We start from the raw sequence: 20,415 nt of genomic DNA on the forward strand, positions 1-20,415 counted from the left end.
CCCAAAACCCCCCTCCGGCCCCCCCCCTGCCATGGCAGGGACACCTTCCACTGTCCCAGGCTGCTCCAAGCCCTGTCCAGCCTGGCCTTGGGCACTGCCAGGGATCCAGGGAATTGCTGTTTGGGCCCTGACTCCTCACTTTTCTTGCCTCAAACCCCAACTGTTCTCTTTGCCTCCATGATCTGCCTCCATCCGATCTTTCCACTGGTGATTTTGACATCCCACACCTGTTTATTGCACTCTGGAAAGTATCCTGGGGCTTCTTCCAGAAGCTCCTGAGCCTGGGAGAAATTCCCATTAAAGACCCACAGAGCTGCCCAGGCTTTGAGACCACCTAGAAAGTGCAGATTTGCTGACAATAATTACATTTCCTGTATTTATTTCTTTAAATTGAGATTTGTCACCGAGGCTTTTGCTGTTTGGAGCAAGGTGTCAGTGATTCTCTCAGGAATGTCACCACAGATTGTCCCAAAAGCCAACAGGAGGGATGGGAATTGTTGAGCTGCATGCCTTGGATGGAACAGACATTTGCAGAGGTTTAGCTGTGTTTATATCCAATAAAAAAGGGAAAAGTTCATTTAAAACTACTAAAGCTGTGGGCAACCTTCATCTCAATATAATCTTGGGTTTGTTCAGGCTGAAAAAGTGGTTTAGGGTTATGTGGCAGAACTTCTCTAACAAAGCAATTTCACTCTGGCTGCTGAAGGGGCTGGCAGAGATTTAAATTCATCAAAATTTTTTATATTTAATTTTTTCCCCCCCTCAGCCCCTGGGTTTATAAAATCCAGTTCTTGATTCCTGAAGTCTAAAGCTGTAAATTACACATCCTTAAGGCGCCTGCTAAATTCCATTATGTCCACAGTCAGGCTGTAATTAAGTGGAAGGTTGGCAGTTGTAGAATTGAGAAGAAACTGGAAGGTTTTAGAGTTTTATATAGAACATGATCTTATAAAGATGAAAATTACTATTACAGGAGGTTACTCAGCATTTGTCCTAGGTGCTGGTTTATTTTCTCACCCCGTGGTATAATTTTGGACCTTCCACTGTCCCAGGCTGCTCCAAGCCCCAAAGTCCAGCCTGGCCCTGGGCACTGCCAGGGATCCAGGGGCAGCCCCAGCTGCTCTGGGCACCCTGTGCCAGGGCCTGCCCACCCTGCCAGGGAACAATTCCTTTGTAATAAATGAGATTCTGGTCCTGGATTCCATCCCAGGTGGGGGGAAAAAATTAAAGGAAGTTAAATCAAGGAGAGAGAAAGGGATGTGAAGTTCCTGGGCAGGAAGTTCCTGGGCAGTTCTACAGACTGAAGGGACTCAGCTCTGCCATGGTACTGCAGCTCCTCTACACCCTTGTATAGTAAATTCAGGTGACTCCTTGAGGCAGGAAATGATTGGCATCTGACTCCAAGGCTTTGGAATACTGAGCGCTCACTTTATTAAAACTATTATCATATTCTTACTTCTAACTCCTGAAAAACTTTATTAATACTATTATTATATTACTTTATATTATACTATAACTATACTACATCATACTTACTTCTAACTCCTGAAAAACTCGTGACTGTCTGGTGACAGTCAGGACACAGCTTTGTGTGACTGGCCAAGGAAACAAAACAATCCTCAGCAGAATCCAGCTACTGAATTCCTTCAGGTAAACGATCTTCCGACACATTCCGCATGTGCAAAACAACAGGAGCAGAGAATAGAGATAAGAATTGTTTTTCTCATCTCTGAGAAAATCCTTGGGGAAAATTGTGCCTTGCTTTTCTCTTGAAAATTGTGAAGAGAAATGTGGCCACACCATTGGCTGCAGCATTGGGCAGGGGCATCTTCTCCTGAAAGGACAGGAGTTAGGCAAGGTAAAATCCGCTGGGAATATTTGGGAGTTCAGTGGAGCAAAGGGAATGCATCAGGCAGGGAAGAGGCTGGGAGATTTTGCACCCGTGATGTCCAAGCGTTTATGCAGAAGTTGCAGAGTAAATCTTGCTTTAAACAACCGGGACATTATCCCAGCTCCCCACTGCTGGTGAAGCCTTCTCAGGATTTTAACATCCTGACCTTTTAACCTTGGACACTTTGAAATGTCCTCCAGGGAACTTTGCAAAAGGAGATGGAATTTGAAAGCCAATATTGTTCTTTTCTGAAGCTGGGTATTCCCAACATCCCCCCTTTCCATGGATTAGTGCAGTGCTTGTAAAGATGCCTCTAGCTGGGATTTTCTCTCCTGTCTTGCATCTGGAATTGGCATCTGAAATTCTCCCAGTGCTCTCTTCAACCTTTTTAGGATAAATCTGCCTGAAGGAAAACTGAGGTGGCCCAAAAACGTGTTTAGTTCTTGTTCTTCATGGGACCTGGCACTGGGGCTGTTTTTTGTCTGGGGTATTTACAGATGAGTTGGATTTGCCAGAGGGAGTGGGGTAGTATGGGCAGGAAAGAGAGAAAAATCAGCTCAATATTGGCCAAAAACCAGCTCTAAAGGTCCCTGTTCCAACTTCCTGCTCCAAACAGGGATATCCCAACTCCTGGAGCAAAGTCATCATCCCTTGTCCAGCCTCATCTTAAAACTCTGCAAGGAAGGAGCATCATCTGTTGCACTGCTCCAACTTTTCCTGAAGTTTTCCATCATTTCCAAGCTAAATCTCCTAAATGACAACTTGGAGCTGCTTTAAAAAAAATCCTGGGGGAATAAATCCCAAGAGAAGTAATTTAAGCTAAGGAATCTGGTATTTAACAGGGATTATTGCCACTGTCTACTTCAAAAAGCTCTTGAGCCTGGCCTTTATTGTCAGGAAAATGGGAATATATCTAATCTCCATGGATTTGGGGGTGTCCACAAGAGCACAGAATTTATAGGAATGGAGATTATGTTATGTTATGTCATATCATATCATATCATATCATATCATATAAATTTTTTTAAATCTTTCATCATGTGTCCTTTCAGGACAGGCTCTTAGAGACTTGGAGAAATAATAAGTAAAAAATAATTTGGAGGTTTGGGAGAGATCCCTCTACCTGGGAAACCTGGGATAGCTGAAACTCTTTGGAATGTTGGAAAAGTCAGAGCCTTTTGCACTGTTGGTTTATTGTCCCGCTGCTGAAAAAAAAAGAGGAAAAATTCAGATTTTAAACTCGCCCCCAGTGTGTCCTTGAGCAACATCAGATATTTTGTGGATAAAGCTCCCTAAGCAGGACATCTCCAAGGAATGCAGGCTCATTTAGGAAATGTTTTATCATTTGGAATCTCTTGATGAAAGGCCTGTAATAAAGTATTTGCTTTAACCTTGTAGCTTTATTTCTCCTTATATGGCTACAGAAGATACTTTTCCCATGTGGAGATTCCAGATTAAGGATAGGGAGAGAGTGGAAGGGAAGGATTTTAATTGTCAGGGGCTTTGAAGTCATAATGGGACAATGACCCTGTGACCCTGTGTTCCTGCTGGAGCTCAGGAAAAGCAATAGTTCACTTCTCAGTTTGGGGGATCCACATTTTCCATCCAGGCCCAAGCTGTTCTTGGTATCCAGGGCTTGGAGAGTGATGAGGCAGCCAAGGGAAAAGGGACTTGGATTTCTTTGAATCCCAGAACAGCTTGGGTTGGAAGGGGCATGAAGAATCAGGTCATCCAACCCTGCCATGAGCAGGGACACCTTCCACTGTCCCAGGCTGCTCCAAGCCCCAAAGTCCAACCTGGCCTTGGGCACTGCCAGGGATCCAGGGGCAGCCCCAGCTGTGCCAGGGCCTGCCCACCCAAGGTTGGGTCAGTATATCAATTGTCTTGGAGGTCTTTCTTATTCCCTCTTTGTGTTTGTCACTTAGCTTAATAAATAATATTAAAGTGCAGCTGCCAAGTCATTCATGAAGAAAATGTGTCAAGGACCATTTCATGTAGCTCTGGCTGCTGAATTCTGTTGTTGCTGCACTACTTTTTTTAAGGAAAATAATGCAAATCAATGGTTTCTTCTTATCTGTGCCAGTTTCCTGGGTTTTTGGCATTTCCTGGGTTTTTGGCTTTGCCTGGCTTTCAATGATCTGATCAAGGCTGGCAGAGAAGTTCCTTATGCAGGGTAGGTCTGCAAGGCACCAGCTCCCAGAAACTCTTCTGATTTGTTCAAGGTTTAATTGATTTGTCCTTGAATGGGATAATTAACATTTAACATGTCTTAAAGATGCTCTTGTCGCCCACTGGCTGATTAAAACAGCAGTGGATGGGGTGTGGTAGGGTTTTATTTCACTTTAATGAAAAAGTGGCCATTTTGTGCCCCTGGGTTGTTTCACTTGGGGAATATAGTTAATTACAGCCTAGAGAGTCTCTGGTTCATTACAATAATTCTGAATAAATTGCACAAGTAATTGGGTTGAATCATTAATGGGTTTGGCAGGCAAGGAGGTTCTACCATCCCAGTGTCACCATTGTGTCACTCAGATTTGGGTTTATCTGTCACAGACTAAACTTAAGCCACAGTTTACCTACAAATACCAGTTTTAATTCCTATAGAATATTCCTCTAGCTGTGTTTGCTCTTCCCTGCCTTTCTGAGCTGCTGGAAACACTGTAGTAAGTGATAGCAATATCATTGAGGGTTTCCTGGGAGCAATGGGAATGGAAAAACCCCTGGAAATGGTTTTGCCATCAGCAGAGAGGGATTTCTGAGCATTGTTCCCACCTCAGCAGTGGGAAACACCAGTGGGACACGGTGGCTCCCTGCAGGGATTAGAACTGTGCACGTGGCACTTGGGGTCAGGGTTTAGGGGAGGACTGGGCACTGTTGGGTGGCTGGTTGGACTCAATGATCCTTTTCCAACAATTTTGTGATTTCCTTGCTAGTCCTGATGCCAGCAGATCCAGCCGTGGTGGGATGGGTGCAGTTACAGGGGTTAAAAAGAGATTCCATGCAGGACTTGGAAGCAAAGAGTTAGGGATGAGGTGCTCATCTCTTTCAGCCTTGAAAGTCAGCCACAATAAGGATTTCAGCTGGATATGGGAATGCCTGCAGTGTAAATCCTCACTGTGTTGTGGCAGCTCTTGGATTTAATTGGAATTCCCTTCCCAGGCAGGTGGATTGCCCAAGGGGTGGCACAAATGGAGTTTCTGTGCCCAGAGAAAAGGCAGAGCAGGGGCTGTGACAGATGGTGGCCCACAGGTACTGGAGAAGGCTCCAGGAGAGCTCAGAGCTCCTTCCAGGGCTTAAAGGAGAGCTGGAGAGGGACTGGGGACAAGGGATGGAGGGACAGGACGCAGGGAATGGCTCCCACTGCCAGAGGGCAGGGCTGGATGGGATATTGGGAATTAGGAATTGTTCCCTGGCACAGGGTGCCCAGAGCAGCTGTGGCTGCCCCTGGATCCCCAGCCCAGGTTGGACACTGGGGCTTGGAGCACCTGGGACAGTGGAGGGGTGGGATGCCATGGCAGGGGTGGGATGAGTTGATCCTTCACGACCCTCCCAACACAAACCATTCCATGATTCTCTGCCTTCCCAGTGTTCCCAACCCAACACTGCCAATAATCCATCCCTCTGTTTGCCCGAGGGACTCAGAAAAGCTCAGTGAAATTAACAGAAGGTGGAATTTTTGTTTGGCTGAAATGGGATTTGTGAAATGGACCCTCCTGGCTGTGGGCAGGTGTTTCAGGAAAGGCTGTTTGGCACTTGGAAGTGTGGACACCTGGGTGGAAACTGAGCTGAGGGTGCCACTTTGCACAGGTGTGCAGGCAGACATCCCAAATCCATCTGGCACCTTCCCTTGGCACTCCAGCTTCTGGAAGTTCCAGTCCAAGTTTGGCTCCTGGCTCATCACCAGCAAAGAGAGAGCCACAGGGAATTGAGTTCCCTGGGGTTTGAAAACCTGTGAGTTGTGGGTCTGGGAAGTGCTATTTCTCAGGAAATAAATAGTTATTATTTTCTTTATATATTGTATATCTAGGGAATATCAAATTCAAATGTCAATCCCTAAACTGTTTGGGCTGGAAGGGACCTTAAAACCCATCTTATTCCAACCCCTGCCATGGGCAGGAACACCTTCCACTGTCCCAGTCTGCTCCAACCAACCTCTCCTTGGACACTTAAACAGTGGGATCCTTCCTTGGGTTCACATTTGGAATGTGAATACTCCCAGAAGACACAAACTTTTATCTCAAATTTCACTTTGTCCTGAATGCACCCAAGTTCCCCTTTTTTAGAAAACTAATTGAGGAGGAATTTGATTCCCATGGACACACTGACATCCCAAGGACACCCAGTGCTACTTTCTGCCAAGCCTAAAAGACCCATGAGAATATTAATATCAGAACATTTATTAAGAAAATGTAATTCTTAATTTCCAGGTGACTTTCCCAGACTATTCCAGTGCTGTTTTGCAAAATCCAGGGCTATAATTCATCCTCATGTCTGGGCTTTTTTCCCATTTATATTTTATTCAAGCTTTGTGCTTTATTTCTTCTTTTGACAGACATTTTATTTTATAAAACCCCTTTTATTCCATAATGAAATTTGCATAAATTCTTGCCTGTTTTAACACTGGAGGTGGTTTAGTGCAGACCCTCCCATGGAAGAGGAGCACTTTTGCTCCTGATTTTTGGCGCTATGCTGAATGGCCTCAGATTCAAACACCGTGTTGGAATTCATCCCAATTTGTTCTAAAATACCTGCTCACCTCATAAAAATGATAAAAGGAAGACAAGGTTTCCTGAAGGGTCATCATGGCTTGAAATGATGAGTGTAATAATTGCTGAGGTTTTTATTGTTGCCTTCCCAGTGCTGAGTGCTGAATCTTCCACTTTCATATTTGGGTGGTCAGCAGCACCTACCATATAAAACCCCTCTAAAATCACCTTAAAGGTGTCCTCAGAGCAATGAAATCCTGGGAGATGAGCCTGGGAATGGGGATTCATCCCTTTCCTTCCAGGAATCTGCTGGGTCACAACCCTAAACTGCTCTCCTAACGCTGCTGTTGTACTCCCAGTGCCAGGTCACCTCCATCAGGGCCAGGAATTCATTTCTTTCCATGCCAGTTGGATTTAGTTTGGTTTTGGCACATCAAATCTTGATAATTTTTTTTTTTTTACTAAATCAAGAGTAGGCAGGTGGTTGTTGCATCTCCCCCTGCTGCGACTATAGGCCAAGATGCAGATGAAGTTATAGAAATTATTTATTATTATTTAAATTTTATTTTATTTATAGAAATAAAAGGTAATCAAAGCTTTAAAAGAGATTTTTAAGTCTCCAGGTAGGCAAATCCCTCTTTTTAAAGGTAGAAGTTCACCAAATTTGGGTACCACACCTCAGAATACCCAATAAAGCTGATTCTTATCTCCCACCTGAAAGTCATGGTATAATCAGAAAATACCCAATAAAATAGAAGTGAAGATAGAGATGCTGGGCTTTGAGCTCTTACTGCTAAATTTAAGCTAATAATTGCTTTTTCCCATTTTTTCCCCTATCTGACATGTCTTGTCCTAAATACTTTAAATCAACCTCATTAAGAATATTGTAACAAGGTCAAGTGTACAGTGCTGGAAGGTGGGAAAATGCATTAAAAAACTCAAATAGCAGCAAATTAGGAACCTCTGGATAGTCCTGTGGCATAATTTAAAACCCACCAGGGAAGACCTCATTTTTTTTATTTCTGAAAAGCCTCATTATCAGGATTCTCAGCTGATCTCAGCACTGATCTCCTGAGGTCCCACAGGGTGGGAGGTTTCACTCTCCTAGGCAGGTTCTGCAGGGCAGCCACCAAGGTCCAGGCACTGACCCACCTGCTCTGGGTGGTCCTTTGAGGTTCTCCAGTTTCTTGAGCCAAGAAATGAGGTTTTTATCCTCATTTTTTTAGGGAAGGAAATGGTGAACATCAGGAAAGAACTGGATGTGGCTGTGTCCATGGGGTCACAGAATGATTTGGGTTTGAAGGGACCTCAAAGCCCATCCAGTGCCACCCCTGCCATGGGCAGGGACACCTTCCACTGCCCCAGGCTGCTGCAAGCCTCGTCAAAGACTGAACTTGATGACTTTGGAGTTCTTCTCCAAATTTAATGATTAATTCTGTGATCCATGTCTGCATCAATCACCTGGATCTGCCTGATTTCCATGGAGGAAATCCACCCCACACAGACCAAAGTTTGGCTTTCCAACCTTTCATCTTCCTGAGAGCCCAACATCCATTTGCCATTGGCTTTGATGTAAAAATACATCACTGGGATTAATAAACACAGCATGCTCTACTAAACTTTTATAGATTTTAATGTGAAACTAATAAAAGGTGCCATTGGAAAAAGCTGCACTTGAAAAGCTATTTCATAAAAAATCTTGTAAAAATTCCATCAGGCATTAAAATCTCACTTCCTAAAAGGGAATGAAATACAACAGGAGGTATTTGACTCCAAGGTACCCCAGTTTGAGGACATGTAGCAAAAACCCCATGTGATTTTAAGCTTCATGGGTATTGGGAAAACAAAACATTTCTTAGAGAACAACAATTCAGCTCGTTGAGCTTCAAAAATACTATTTTACCATTTTTTTACACAGTATAAGCCAAATGTGCAACTCTTCAAACAGAAAATGTACCAGCTCCCTCTAATACTTTGTTTTATGCCTTGTGAGCATCTTGTTAGCACTTACTGACTGCTCCTAAAATATATTTTTACTCCCAGTGGCTCCAGCTGAAAGGTTTAAGCCCTGCCAAGGGTTGTACAACAAGATTTACAAAGAAAGAGGAGCAGCTTGTGATAATTGACTGGAATATTTATGAAGCTGAGGCCTCAGGTCTTTCAAGGCTCTGCTGGTCAAGGAAATTCTGCTCCGTCTTTATGGCACTGAGGGTTCTAAAAGTAAAAACTCCCGGGAGCTGCTGCTGGGATTCCACCAGCCTGGAGCAAAGGAGGCTCAGGGGGGACCTTGTGGCTCTGCACAACTCCCTGCCAGGAGGGGACAGCCAGGGGGGGTCGGGCTGTGCTCCCAAGGAACAGGGACAGGACAAGGGGAAATGGCCTCAAATTGTGCCAGAAGGGGTTTAGGCTGGATATTGGGAAAAATTCCTTTACAGAAAGGGCTGTCAAACATTGGACTGACTGCCCAGGGCAGAGCTGGAGTCCCTATCCAAGGGGTTGGGAGCTGTGGGAGCAATGGGAGAAGGTATTGGAGCAGGACTTCAAGCAGTTTGGAGATGTAGGAAGGCAAAAAAAAAAAAGCAAAAAAATTGGGAATCACCTCAAAAATTTTTACATTTAGAGGAAATTATGGCAGCCTATGGTAAAAACATTAGACAGAGGCTGAAGTATAAATTTATCTCTTCTGAAATTGAGTTGTTGACAGCTTGTCAGAAGCAAAATTGTTGTAACTTCCCCATGCGGTGAAGTTGGCTGTAAATTCCAAGGAGGAAAACAGATCTGTGCATTTCATCCCTTAAACAACATCCTCATGTTTCCATTGGTGTGGTGGCATATCACCCTGATTTTTTAAGATTTTCTAAGCTTTCTGATGTTTACATTCTTGTAACCAACTTTCTCACACACTTTATGTAAATGACTTATTGGTTTGCATTCTTTTATAGAGGACAAGAAATTTGATAGGCTGTCATTGGAGAGGTGGCACTGTCACCTTCCAATCCACTGTCACTTTTGGAAATCTATAAAAGTTAGAGTCAGAAATCAAAAACTCTCTTTTAGCTTGCATGTCCGCGCTGTCATATTTTGTGTCCTATAGTGACAGTGGCACACCTGGGAACATTTAGGAACGTGGATTTTTGTTGCCACCTAATTCCACTGCAGGGCTAAGGAGCTGAAAAGGGCACACAAGGTCTCCTGCTGGCATTTTTGGCCCTTTTCCACAGCCAAGGATGTCCCGAGGGCTCCCAAATCCTCCTCTCTTGGGTTTCCGCGGGCCCCCGCAGCAGCTGTGCCCTCTGTGCAGGTGCCCAGCCCTGGGCTGGGGGAGCTGGCACGTGCCAGGGGGTGGCACAGAGCTGGGGGCTGGAGGGGATCAGGCGCGTCCAGGGGGAATGAGGGAGCAGCCGGGGCCATGGAACGCTCGGGGAGCCAGGGAGGCTCCACGGATGAGGAACGCGGATTTTCGGGGAGCAGCTCCGAGGAGGAGGAGGAAGGCGATGAAGGCCAGGGAGTGTCCGAGTCAGTGCTCTCCTCTCCTCCCTGGGGCCACAGGGGGTGGTGGGGCACTGCCAGGAATTAATTACTTAATTAATTAATTGTCATTATGTTCTGTTTTACACATTGCACTTTTAATAGCTGCTTAGTGCTGTGCTGTCGAAATAATTACTTGTGTTGAATGCACTTGCAATAATTAAACTACCTGGTTTTTTTACAGTTTTTTAAGCATTTTTACTATTTTTTACCTGTTTTTTTACCATTTAATGCAGTATTTTCACTTGTCATTGCACTGGTAGTAGTTACTTTTGCCTTTAAAGCTGTGCATTTACTGGGAGTAACCTCTGTGTTTAATATTTGTGCCGGTGGTAATTACTTGTTTCATTTATTTACTAGTAATTAGTTTTTCATTTAATGCTGTGCCCTGGGAGTAATTACCTTTGGTTTTAATGCTCTGCATTTGTACTAGTTACTGTTTCAGTTAATACCATGATTATTTGTTGCATTTAATGCCCTGCGCTGGTAGTAACTTCTGTGTTTAATGTCTTGCACTTCTAGTGGTTACTTTTCCCTTCAATTCTGTGCATTTACCCGTAGTAACTTCTGGGTTTAATGTCTTGCACTTCTACTAGTTACTTTTCCCTTCAATGCTGTCCATTTACCAGTAGTAACTTCTGGGTTTAATGCTTTGCACTTGTAGTAATTATTACATTTAGTGCTGTGCCCTTCTAGTGATTACTCTTGCATTTGATGCAGTTCACTTGTAGTAATTACTTCTTGCAATTAATGCCATGCACCTGTAGTAATTCCTTCTGCATTTAAAGCTGTGCACTTCCTAGTGGTTAATTTTCCACTGAATGCTGCGCACTGGTAGGAATTACTCTTGGACTTGTAGTAATTACTCGTTGCCCTTAATAGCATGCACCTGCAATAGCAAGTTCTGCACTGAATTCTGTGCACTTGTAGTAATGATTTGTTGTGTTTAATGCCACCTACTTGGAGTAGTTACTCTCTCATTTAGTGCTGGGCACTTGCTGGTGGTTGCTCTTGCCTTTAATCCCCTCTTAGTAATTTCGTTCCCAATTAATGCCTTGCACTTGGAGCTTTTCATGCCATGCACTTCCAAGGTTTCATTGGCCTTTAATGCCATGGATTTCTGCACCTGCCTGTGCTGCAGCTGCTGGCCAAAGTCACCTTCTAGAAAAGGATGGATTAGTAGAAGTTAACAGAAATTACAACAGTCCCTTGTGCATCTGAATACCTCATTTCCAATTTTATCGAAAATGTTGGAGCTGAGGCCACCAATTTTATTGTATTTTCCTGGTCTGTAATCATCTAAGTATAAAACAGTAAGCACATCATGTCTGTGATCCATAAATGTACAGGGATAAATGTCTTTTTGTGGCATCTGGGATAATGGGACAAACGTGTTGAGTTTTAATGGGAATTAGTGGGCACCAACAAGTTTGAATTCTCATTTTAATGGATCAATATATTGTCAAAAGCTGGCTACAGCAACTTAATGAGGAATTCAATATTATCCTTCCTTATCCTCTCTGTATTTACCCAAGTTTTAGGAGTTAATAGAGATAATTATCCACTTCTATTCCACTACTTCTTTCTCATTGCTTTAAATTAGCACAATGTGATTTATCAGTGGGGTTAATTAGCACGAATACACACTTAATTCCAGTCCAAATAGACTCAGAGTCAGCATTACAGCACAGACTGGAGTATTAATGTATTTCTGCTTGCTCTGCTCTAAAGGTATGAACATGAAGAAATTAAAGTTAATTAATGATGACCACAAAGGGAGAGTGCACCAGCATCACCCTTTTTTAACCATATTCCTACTTTAATGCCTCCAGTCTTTAAATGGGAATTTCTATTCCTAACAGCACCTGTAAATCTGATTTTCTGCCTCACTGGAAGCCTATCGTGGTGTTCCAGCCTAAATGCATGAGGGGTGTGCAGAACTGGGGAGGTCTCTCCTGCCTGTAATCCACTTAACCTTGGAACATGGAAAGGTTGGAGGGAATTGGGATAAAATGAACCCAGAAAATGCAGTGCTGGCTCTTAAACACTGGGACGCCAAAACGACCAGATTAAAATGATTTAAATTGATTGTTTTTTATTAGTCTTGGAATTCTAGTCTTTTATTAGCCTATATGGATGATGAAAAGTAGCAAGGAAAAGCTGTGAAAGACAGAAATTTGTCCTCAAAGTACTTGAAGAGCCCTGTGTGTTGGAAATCAGAAGATTGTCATGGAAATAACTGGAGAAATGTGTTTTTTCTTGCAGGGAGGACGTCAGGACAGCCAACGTCATCGCAGCTGAAGCGGTCACCTGTCTGGTCATAGACAGAGAGTAAGTTCCTCCTTCTGCCTGGGGCTGGGGGCAACTCCCATTTAAACCTTTTCCAGAGCTTAATGAGAGACTTGGATCATCTTCTCCACCTCTTAATTTGGGGTGATAAAGTCACAGAGTTGATGAATGGAGGGAAGGTACCCCTAAATCAGCGAGACAAAACTCAGTAGTGACAATTAGAAAACTCAACAGTGACAATTACAAAACTCAATAGTGACTATGAGAATCACAGAAAGTCCAAATGGAAATAAAGGGGGAGCTGGAATTTCTGTGGGAATTCCACAGCATTTGCTCCTGGCAAATGTTGGAACAAAGTGTTATCCCAGTCCATGTGAGGATGGAGAGTCCTTGGGAGAAGGCCACAGCCCTGCTGGGAGCTCTGTCACTCAGAGGAGATGCTGGAGATCAGAAGAGTAAAACAATAATTTATACAGGAAGCTTGAGAGAATTAAGGGGGGGTTAATCCAGAAAAAAATGTGCCTGGATGCTCCAGTGCTGCAAATCCAGCTGCTCTCTGCAGGTACTGGGAATGGGATTTAAAAAATGACATAAAAATGGAACATGAAAAAATGACACAAAAATGGAACACGACTCCTGGGCTGGTTTTGCTGTTGTGCAGCACTGGCACAGAGCAGCACAAGGCATGGACACTCCCAAGATGCTGGGAACCTTTCCATGGGAATGTGCTATGGATGTGTGAAACCCACAGAGAGGGTGAATAGAATTTCACTGCCTCCCCCCATGCAGGAGCCCCAAAAAACCTGCAGGAGGGATCCAGAAACTGTGTAATAACGAGAAGAAAATTGCTGATGTTGGAAAAGACAATAAATCCATTGGATTTTTGAAGTATGTGGGACCCACCTGTGGGCCTGGAGCTTTTAGAGCAGTGTGGATTGTTGGGATGTCTGGGAAGGAGCTGGATCCATGATTCCTGTGGATCCCTAGAAGTGATTCTGGAGCCCTTCCTGTGTTCTAGGGAGAGATGGGATTCTGTGCTCTTGTAGGACTGATGTCCGTCCCCTCAATCCTGCTGGGACACCAGTGGTTTGTGTTGAGTTATCTCACAGGCCTCCATTTCTGTAAATCCAATGTTCTGTACAGGCTGAGCTGGGGAAAACCTTCAGAAATCCTGATAAGTTCTGATTTATGTTAATTCATTATTAATTGTAAAACCCATGGTCTGTCCATTGAACACAGGTGGGGAGCACCTGAGGGCTTCTTTCTCAGCCTGGTAGGTAAAACCTCCACCCTCCCTTCTCATGCTGTGGGGCAAAGATGGGAAGGAGAATTTGATTATTTAGCAAGATAACATTTTGATAATTATTATGCTTTTAATAATTAGATAATTTAGTGATCATTAATTCAGAGAAATAAAAAACAATGAATAATTTGCACTTTTTATTTTTACACTTTTGCAGCAGGTATTTTTGGTTTGCACTGTGAGAGTTTGAAAACCCCAAATAATTCAAGTCACTCATTCCTGATAATTTCCCAGACCTTTCCTTGTCTCCTGTGCCTTGTCCTCAGCATACAGTGCCCTTGAAATAGTAAGGAAGTACAAGTTAAATTTAAACTGATGAAGCTGTGGTTAATCTACCTCAGAGATTCTATTAACACTGTGCAATTAGCAGAGTAACACTATTTTAAAAATTCTTATTTATAGTGCAAGAAAAGTGACCCTATTGATGGCCCTATTTATAGCTCAGAGCAGGCTGTCCTGTGTCCTGGCCAGGGCTGAATTTCATGTCCCAGCTCTTCCTTAGGCTGTTATTTTATAGGAATGACAACAACAGGAGCATCATTTCATGTGGAGATAAACTACCAGGACTTGTGGCAATTTGGGAAATGGGCTGAGGAAAAAAGAACCAATTTTTTATATCCAGACAGAGCAAATTTTTACATCTTTTGGGCTGTGGTGGTGGGTGAGAAGGTTGAGTGACACAGGAGGCGGCAGTGGGAGCAGGGAGTGGGTGTTCCCTGCAGCTGGAATTTGTTCCGTGCAGCAGGAGGGGTGACACAAGTCGCTGAAGCTGCCAAATATTTTCCTTTTCCCAGACAAGCTCTTTGCCTAATCAGATGGAACCACTGAAGCAGCAATTTCCATGCTCTGTGGGTGTCCCCATCTGAAGCAGCTCAGCAAAACTGGTGTTGCAGTTTCAAAAAAACAAGTGATGGGAAAACACGTTTTCCTTAACACATGGGATTCCTGGAGAATTCCAGCCTCACTGACCAGCATCACCCACTGGAATTATCTGCAGCAGGATAACTCTTCCAAATTCCTTGTGGAAGGCTTCCCAAGGCCTCCAAAAATTGTTCCAGCTGCCACATCTCATTAACAAAGTCACACCTTGGTGCCACAGGAAGTTATTCCTAAGGGAGGCAGGAGCCTGGCTCTGGATTTGCCAGTTTTTCCAGCAATTTTAGGGCTGGTTTAACTGCTGCAGGGTTTGTATTTTGGGGGTGAATAATGTGGGAAACCTTCATCACAGGGATGAGCCAGGAGCTGTGGGCAAGTTGGGTTGGAGAAGGGAATTGCTTAAGTTGGGTTGGAGAAGGGAATTGCTGAAGTTGGGTTGGAGAAGGGAATTGCTTAAGGTGGGTTTGCTCTGGATTTACCAATTTTCCCAGCAATTTTAGAGCTGGTTTGGCTGCTGCAGGGTTTGTAGTTTGGGGGTGAATAATAGGGGAAACTTTCATCACAGGGATGAGCCAGGAGCTGTGGGCAAGTTGGGTTGGAGAAGGGAATTGCTTAAGTTGGGTTGGAGAAGGGAATTGCTTAAGCATGACAAGAGGGAATGCTTTGCCTAAAAGGATCTCTGGAATTTATAAAATATGTATAAAATGGCTACAGGGCTGAAGCAGCAGGACTGGGAAATACCACGAGGGAAGTCAAACTGGAGCTCATGATGGGTCTTTAATTACCAGATGATGTTGGTGCTGCCTTGCTTTTTAATTTCCATGTGAAACAAGAGGGCTCTTCCAGTCTCAAAAACACCCCAAAGACTCCCAAAAAGTAGTATAGCTATTTTTGCCTAATCTAGGAATATGTGCTTTGCAAAGTGCATTTCCAGCATCCTTTTCTGGTGTAGGAATGAGCAAAATCCTGATCTAACAGTGAAAACAACATGCAGAAAGCATTTGTTGCATCCCATGGACTTTGTTCCCACTTGTCCTTGTCCTGAAAATATTTGTTACGAAAAGCATTGGCATTTTTTCCATCTTGCAGTTGTGTTTTTGAGTCCCTTCCTTTACTGGAATAATGAATTTCAGTGGGATTTGGTCTTTAATGCTCTTAATCCTTCCCTGTGAGGGTGGGCAGGCCCTGGCACAGATTCCCAGAGAAGCTGTGGATGCCTATGGATCTCTGGAAGTGTCCAAGGCCAGGCTGGATGGGGCTTGGAGCAGCCTGGGATGATGGAAGGTGTCCCTGCCCATGGCACTGGATGGGCTTTAAGGTCCATTCCAAGTCAAACTTTTCTAGGAATTCTATGGTTCCCATTGACAGCACCATTCATTTTGGTCCCCCAAGGAGGAAAGACAAAAAATTGTGTAGTCCTGCCTGGCCAGGTGTATTTGAAAGAAAGAACTTGGAATTCAGAAAGAAAATAATCCAAGGAATTTCCCATTATCATCAAAATTTCAACACAGAAGAGGAGGTACAGTAATCCAGTGGAGAAGATGAAGTGAGAGGGTGACAAGGCTGAGGAAATGAGGTGGCAGCCCTGTGAGGGACCTCAGCAAGGCTCCATGCTCAAGCTCTCTGGTGAGTTGGGATTGATTTATCCAATGTTTTTCCTACCATGGAGCACAGACCCAACCATGGGCTTATGGAATTGGCTTGGAAGCTTCAACAAAATCCACACAGCATTCATGGGAATTGTGACCGAAAAGGCCAGCTGGATATCTGACCATCTGAGGGAATTTGGAGAAGCCTATGGGTAGTTGAGGAGCCACACAGCTCATTGCAGCCCCACCATTTCCTGCTGCTCAAACCTCCACTCTGGGAACACACATTAATATTTTACAGCGCCTCTCAGATGGCTTTTAGGCATTTTTATTTCCAAGTGCTTTTTTTTAACATTTATTTACAATTCATGGACTTTCTGTCTTTAGGATTTGCCTTGACCCTACAAGATCAAGGCTGCTGTTAATGAAGTTTTTCCTGTGGTGGCACTGCAGGAATTCATCCTCTGGGAAAAAAGTTACTCTGGGAGCTGCTCGATGGTGCTGCCTCCAAATTGTTCTGAGCTTGGCCTTGTCAGAGCTCATCCTGGTGAATTTCCAGGCTCCTTGGAGGCGTTATTAGATTTGTTCCAGAAGTACAGTTGGGGAAAAGTTAACAAATATGTGCTGGATTTGATGGATTGGTCCTTTAGGAACTTGTCTGTAAAAGGTCTTCTGATAAAAATGGTGCAGACGTGCCTTGAGCATCTGTTCTGTGGATCAGTTTGAATAAAGATGCACAGACAGACTTCACTTGCAGCCCCTTTGTATGGAGAGAAAACAGGAGGGAAAGGCTCCAATCTCATTCCTGACGTTTGGATCATCACTGGCACCCTCAGGGACAAGTTGGTGCCACTCTATAATTATTTTTTTTTTGTCCACATCTACCTCTTGAAACTGAGAAAGTGTTTGAAAGTGTTTGTAGCTGCTCCTGAACTGTCAGAATATTTACACCGGGGTTGATTCAGGTTCATCTTTTATTTATATGGGATTTTTTTCCCCTCCATATAATTTATTTATGGTGCCAACAACGTTTTCCTGGAGCTCGGAGATTTAGCAACACTGTGGGTGTTGGGAGGACAAAATTGCCTCATGCAAATGGAGAGAGAGAGAGAGGAGCTGATGGATCAGAGCCAGAACAACTCAAAGCCCAGCTGCTGCTGACAGAGAGTTACAGAATTACCTGGAAGTTACTCTAAATGCTGTTTTTCCAGATTCTTGTCTTCTTCAGCTGCACATATCAATAGAATGCACGATTTTTTAAGGCAACATTTTAAATATTTCAGCTATTTTCTGCTTTTCCACTTTGTGTTTCCCATTTTTGTCTGTGTTTTAAAGCCTGGGTTTGGGTTTTTTTCAGGGAGAGCTGTGAGGTGTCAACAAAGGTTATTGGATCGGCCCTCCTGGCAAGGGAAATTGGAGAAAAATGAAATAAAAAAGTATTACCCTGGCATGACTGACCCCATATAAGCAGAGCCGAGCTCTTTCAGTGGAGATTTTAGGGTTTGCTGCTCTGCTGTGTCTCCCAGTCAGAGCAAAGTTTATCCATGGAGAAAATTGGTTATGAGGAGAGAATAGAAAAAACGAAGAGAAAAGGCCATGGGGAGAAAAAAACCTGAGCAGTTTCTGATTGAATTCTGGGACTGAGCTGAGACTTCAACAATGTTGAGATGAGCAATAAAAAAAGGACTCAAGTGAACTTTGATAGCTTGCCCAGTACTAAATCTGGCTTAAAATTTTTAATAAAAATTAAGGGGTTTAGAGAAACTGTTGTTGCTCCTTTCAGTGACTTTTTCTTCTTTGCTGTTTCACTGGAAAAGATTTATTTGCATTGCCAAAAAAAGGGTGTTTTTAACCCTGTCACATTTTCCTAAGCAAACCAAGCCTAAATCACAATTTAGGTCTTAGGTGATGTCTTATGGCCTTCCAGGATGGTGTTCCTGTATTAATGAATTGCCTAAATACCTGTTTGGGGTTCAATTTAGGCATTAACACCCCAATCCTGCTTTTGTCTCACTGTCACTTTCCAAGGTTTGGCTTCATCCTGTGGCACATTCCCAGCAGCAGGAAGATAAAACCTGAGGTGCTGAAGGAGTAGAGTTGTTCCTGTTTTCACTGCTGAGCAAAGGATTTGGGGGTTGAAAAGTTACTCCCATTATTAACACGTCCTAATATTAATAATATTAGTAATTACCAGATTGGTTAGAAACCACTAACACAAGTTTATATGAGAGCAAAGGGTTTGTGCCTTCTCTTTCTCATTAATGAATTAATAAATTTGCTTGCAAAAATGATTTCCTTGATTGTATGATTTGAAATATAATTAATTAAGTGGAGTGGAAGACTGGGGAAATTGGTGTGGGCAGAGGGCATTTCCTGAGCTGTAATTCCCAGCAGAGAATCCCAGGATGGGTCAGTTTTGAAGGGCCCACAGTGGGCACCTGGGGCCATCCCAGAGCACAGGGTTGTGTGCACCCAGCTCTGGAATAGCCCCAGGGAGGAGAATTCCTCTGGAAAAGCCCGTCCAGCAGCTCCAGATCCAAACCAGCTCTCCCACTTGTCACCTCCTGCCCTACAGTGATGGGGCAAATCGGCTTTATCCAACAGGATAACCGTGTTGGTTTTGCTCTAAGTGCTATCTCCACACATCTATGGGGTGCATTCCATAGGGTCAGGCATCTCCTGAAGGACCCTCTTGGGTCTGTCAGTGTGTCTGAGCCACTCAGGGTCCCACCATTCCTGTCCCAGGAACATGGAGTATCCCCAGCTCACTCCGTGCCTGGCAGGACATTGCATTTCCCCAGCTGCCCTGGATTTTCCTCACCTGCTCAGTGCCATTCATTCTCTTTGATCCTACAAATCTTCCCTGAGAATAGGCCATATTAAACATCCCCTTCTTATTCCTTATGTCAGAAATGTGGCTTTTTCTTTTATTTTTTCAATGTTTCAGTTCATTTTTTTGTCAACTTAGAGCAATTCCTTTTCTTGCGCTCTGTGTTTCGTGCCTCAGGAGTGTCAGGAGCACAGAAGAATTGCAGGATTTTCGTTTGTGAGGCTGTGACATTAAGGCAGAGATCAGTCAAGAGACTCTGGCTTGCAGCAGTTCGTCTTTTCAAATTCTTCTTTCTTGGAAAAAAGAAAACCTGCATGGGACAGACCCACTGGGAATACTGGAATTGGATAGTAGAAAGTAGCTTGTCACCTGGAATATTTTTGTTTCAATAATTTGTTTCACTGATTTCAGTTACTAATTTCTGTTTTTTTCATGGAATCCCAGAATGGTTTCGAATGGAAGGGATATTAAGGATCATCCAGTTCCATCCCCTGCCATAGCCAGGGACACCTTCCACTGTCCCAGGCTGCTCCAGCCTGGCCTTGGGCACTGCCAGGGATCCAGGGGCAGCCCCAGCTGCTCTGGGCACCCTGTGCCAGGGCCTGCCCACCCTGCCAGGGGACAATTCCTGCCCAATATCCAACCTGAATTCCCTCTCTTTCAGTTTGAACCCCCTTTGATGTGTTTTTGGATGCTTTATCTCTGAAGATGAGAAAGCTGGGATCCAGAAATGAAAATTTCACTTTGGAAGCAGAGGGATTTACAGGGTTCCTGGCTGGAGGACAGGGATATGATGCTTGAGGTGCCCCCACCAGCCACATTTTCCTCTGAAACTTCTACTGGAAGGTGAAAACCTTCAGCAGTCATTTCAGTGGGCTGGATAAATAATTTTGGATCTTCTTGGCTTTGGTTTCTGCATCTCCAGCATTCCTGAGGCCTGGGCCTGGTGGGTCACCAGCATGGAGATCCAGTCCTGATTGCTGACAAAAAGCCACACAGGATTTCTTGGCTCCCATGAGGAATCTCTTCAGGTTCAGTGGTGGATCTGCTGACACTGGATGATCTTCAGGGTATTTTCCAACCTTGATGTTTCTGTGATTTTCTTCTCAAAGTGTCCTTTTGTCTTTACAGCTCCTTCAAGCACCTGATCGGGGGCCTGGACGATGTCTCCAACAAAGCCTATGAGGATGCAGAAGCAAAAGCAAAGTAAGTGCTCAGCACCAAGTCTCAAACTTCTGTTTGTTGAATTCCACTGGAATTCCCAAAAAATCCCTCCTTGTTCTCCATGCAATAGTACCAAAGAGCTTGAAAAGGAGAGATTCCTCCTGTGGGTGGAGGAATTTTCCTCCTCATGTCTCCCTGGTTCTCCCCATGAATATGGAGATGGGTCTTCTCCAAAGCCA

The 20,415-nt window shown here is 43.9% G+C and overlaps 1 protein-coding gene across 1 annotated transcript in view; it reads left to right on the forward strand.

The window, feature by feature from the left end:
* Positions 1 to 20,415, forward strand: part of PRKG1 (protein kinase cGMP-dependent 1) — a 286,803-nt gene that overhangs the window by 205,883 nt on the left and 60,505 nt on the right. The window contains exons 7-8 of the mRNA XM_014310283.2: positions 12,391 to 12,456; positions 20,144 to 20,218. Of these exons, the coding sequence (XP_014165758.1) occupies positions 12,391 to 12,456; positions 20,144 to 20,218 (141 nt within the window). The remainder of the gene's footprint in view (positions 1 to 12,390; positions 12,457 to 20,143; positions 20,219 to 20,415) is intronic.

Source organism: Geospiza fortis, unplaced genomic scaffold, assembly GCF_000277835.1.
Source record: "Geospiza fortis unplaced genomic scaffold, GeoFor_1.0 scaffold284, whole genome shotgun sequence".
NCBI lineage: Eukaryota > Metazoa > Chordata > Aves > Passeriformes > Thraupidae > Geospiza > Geospiza fortis.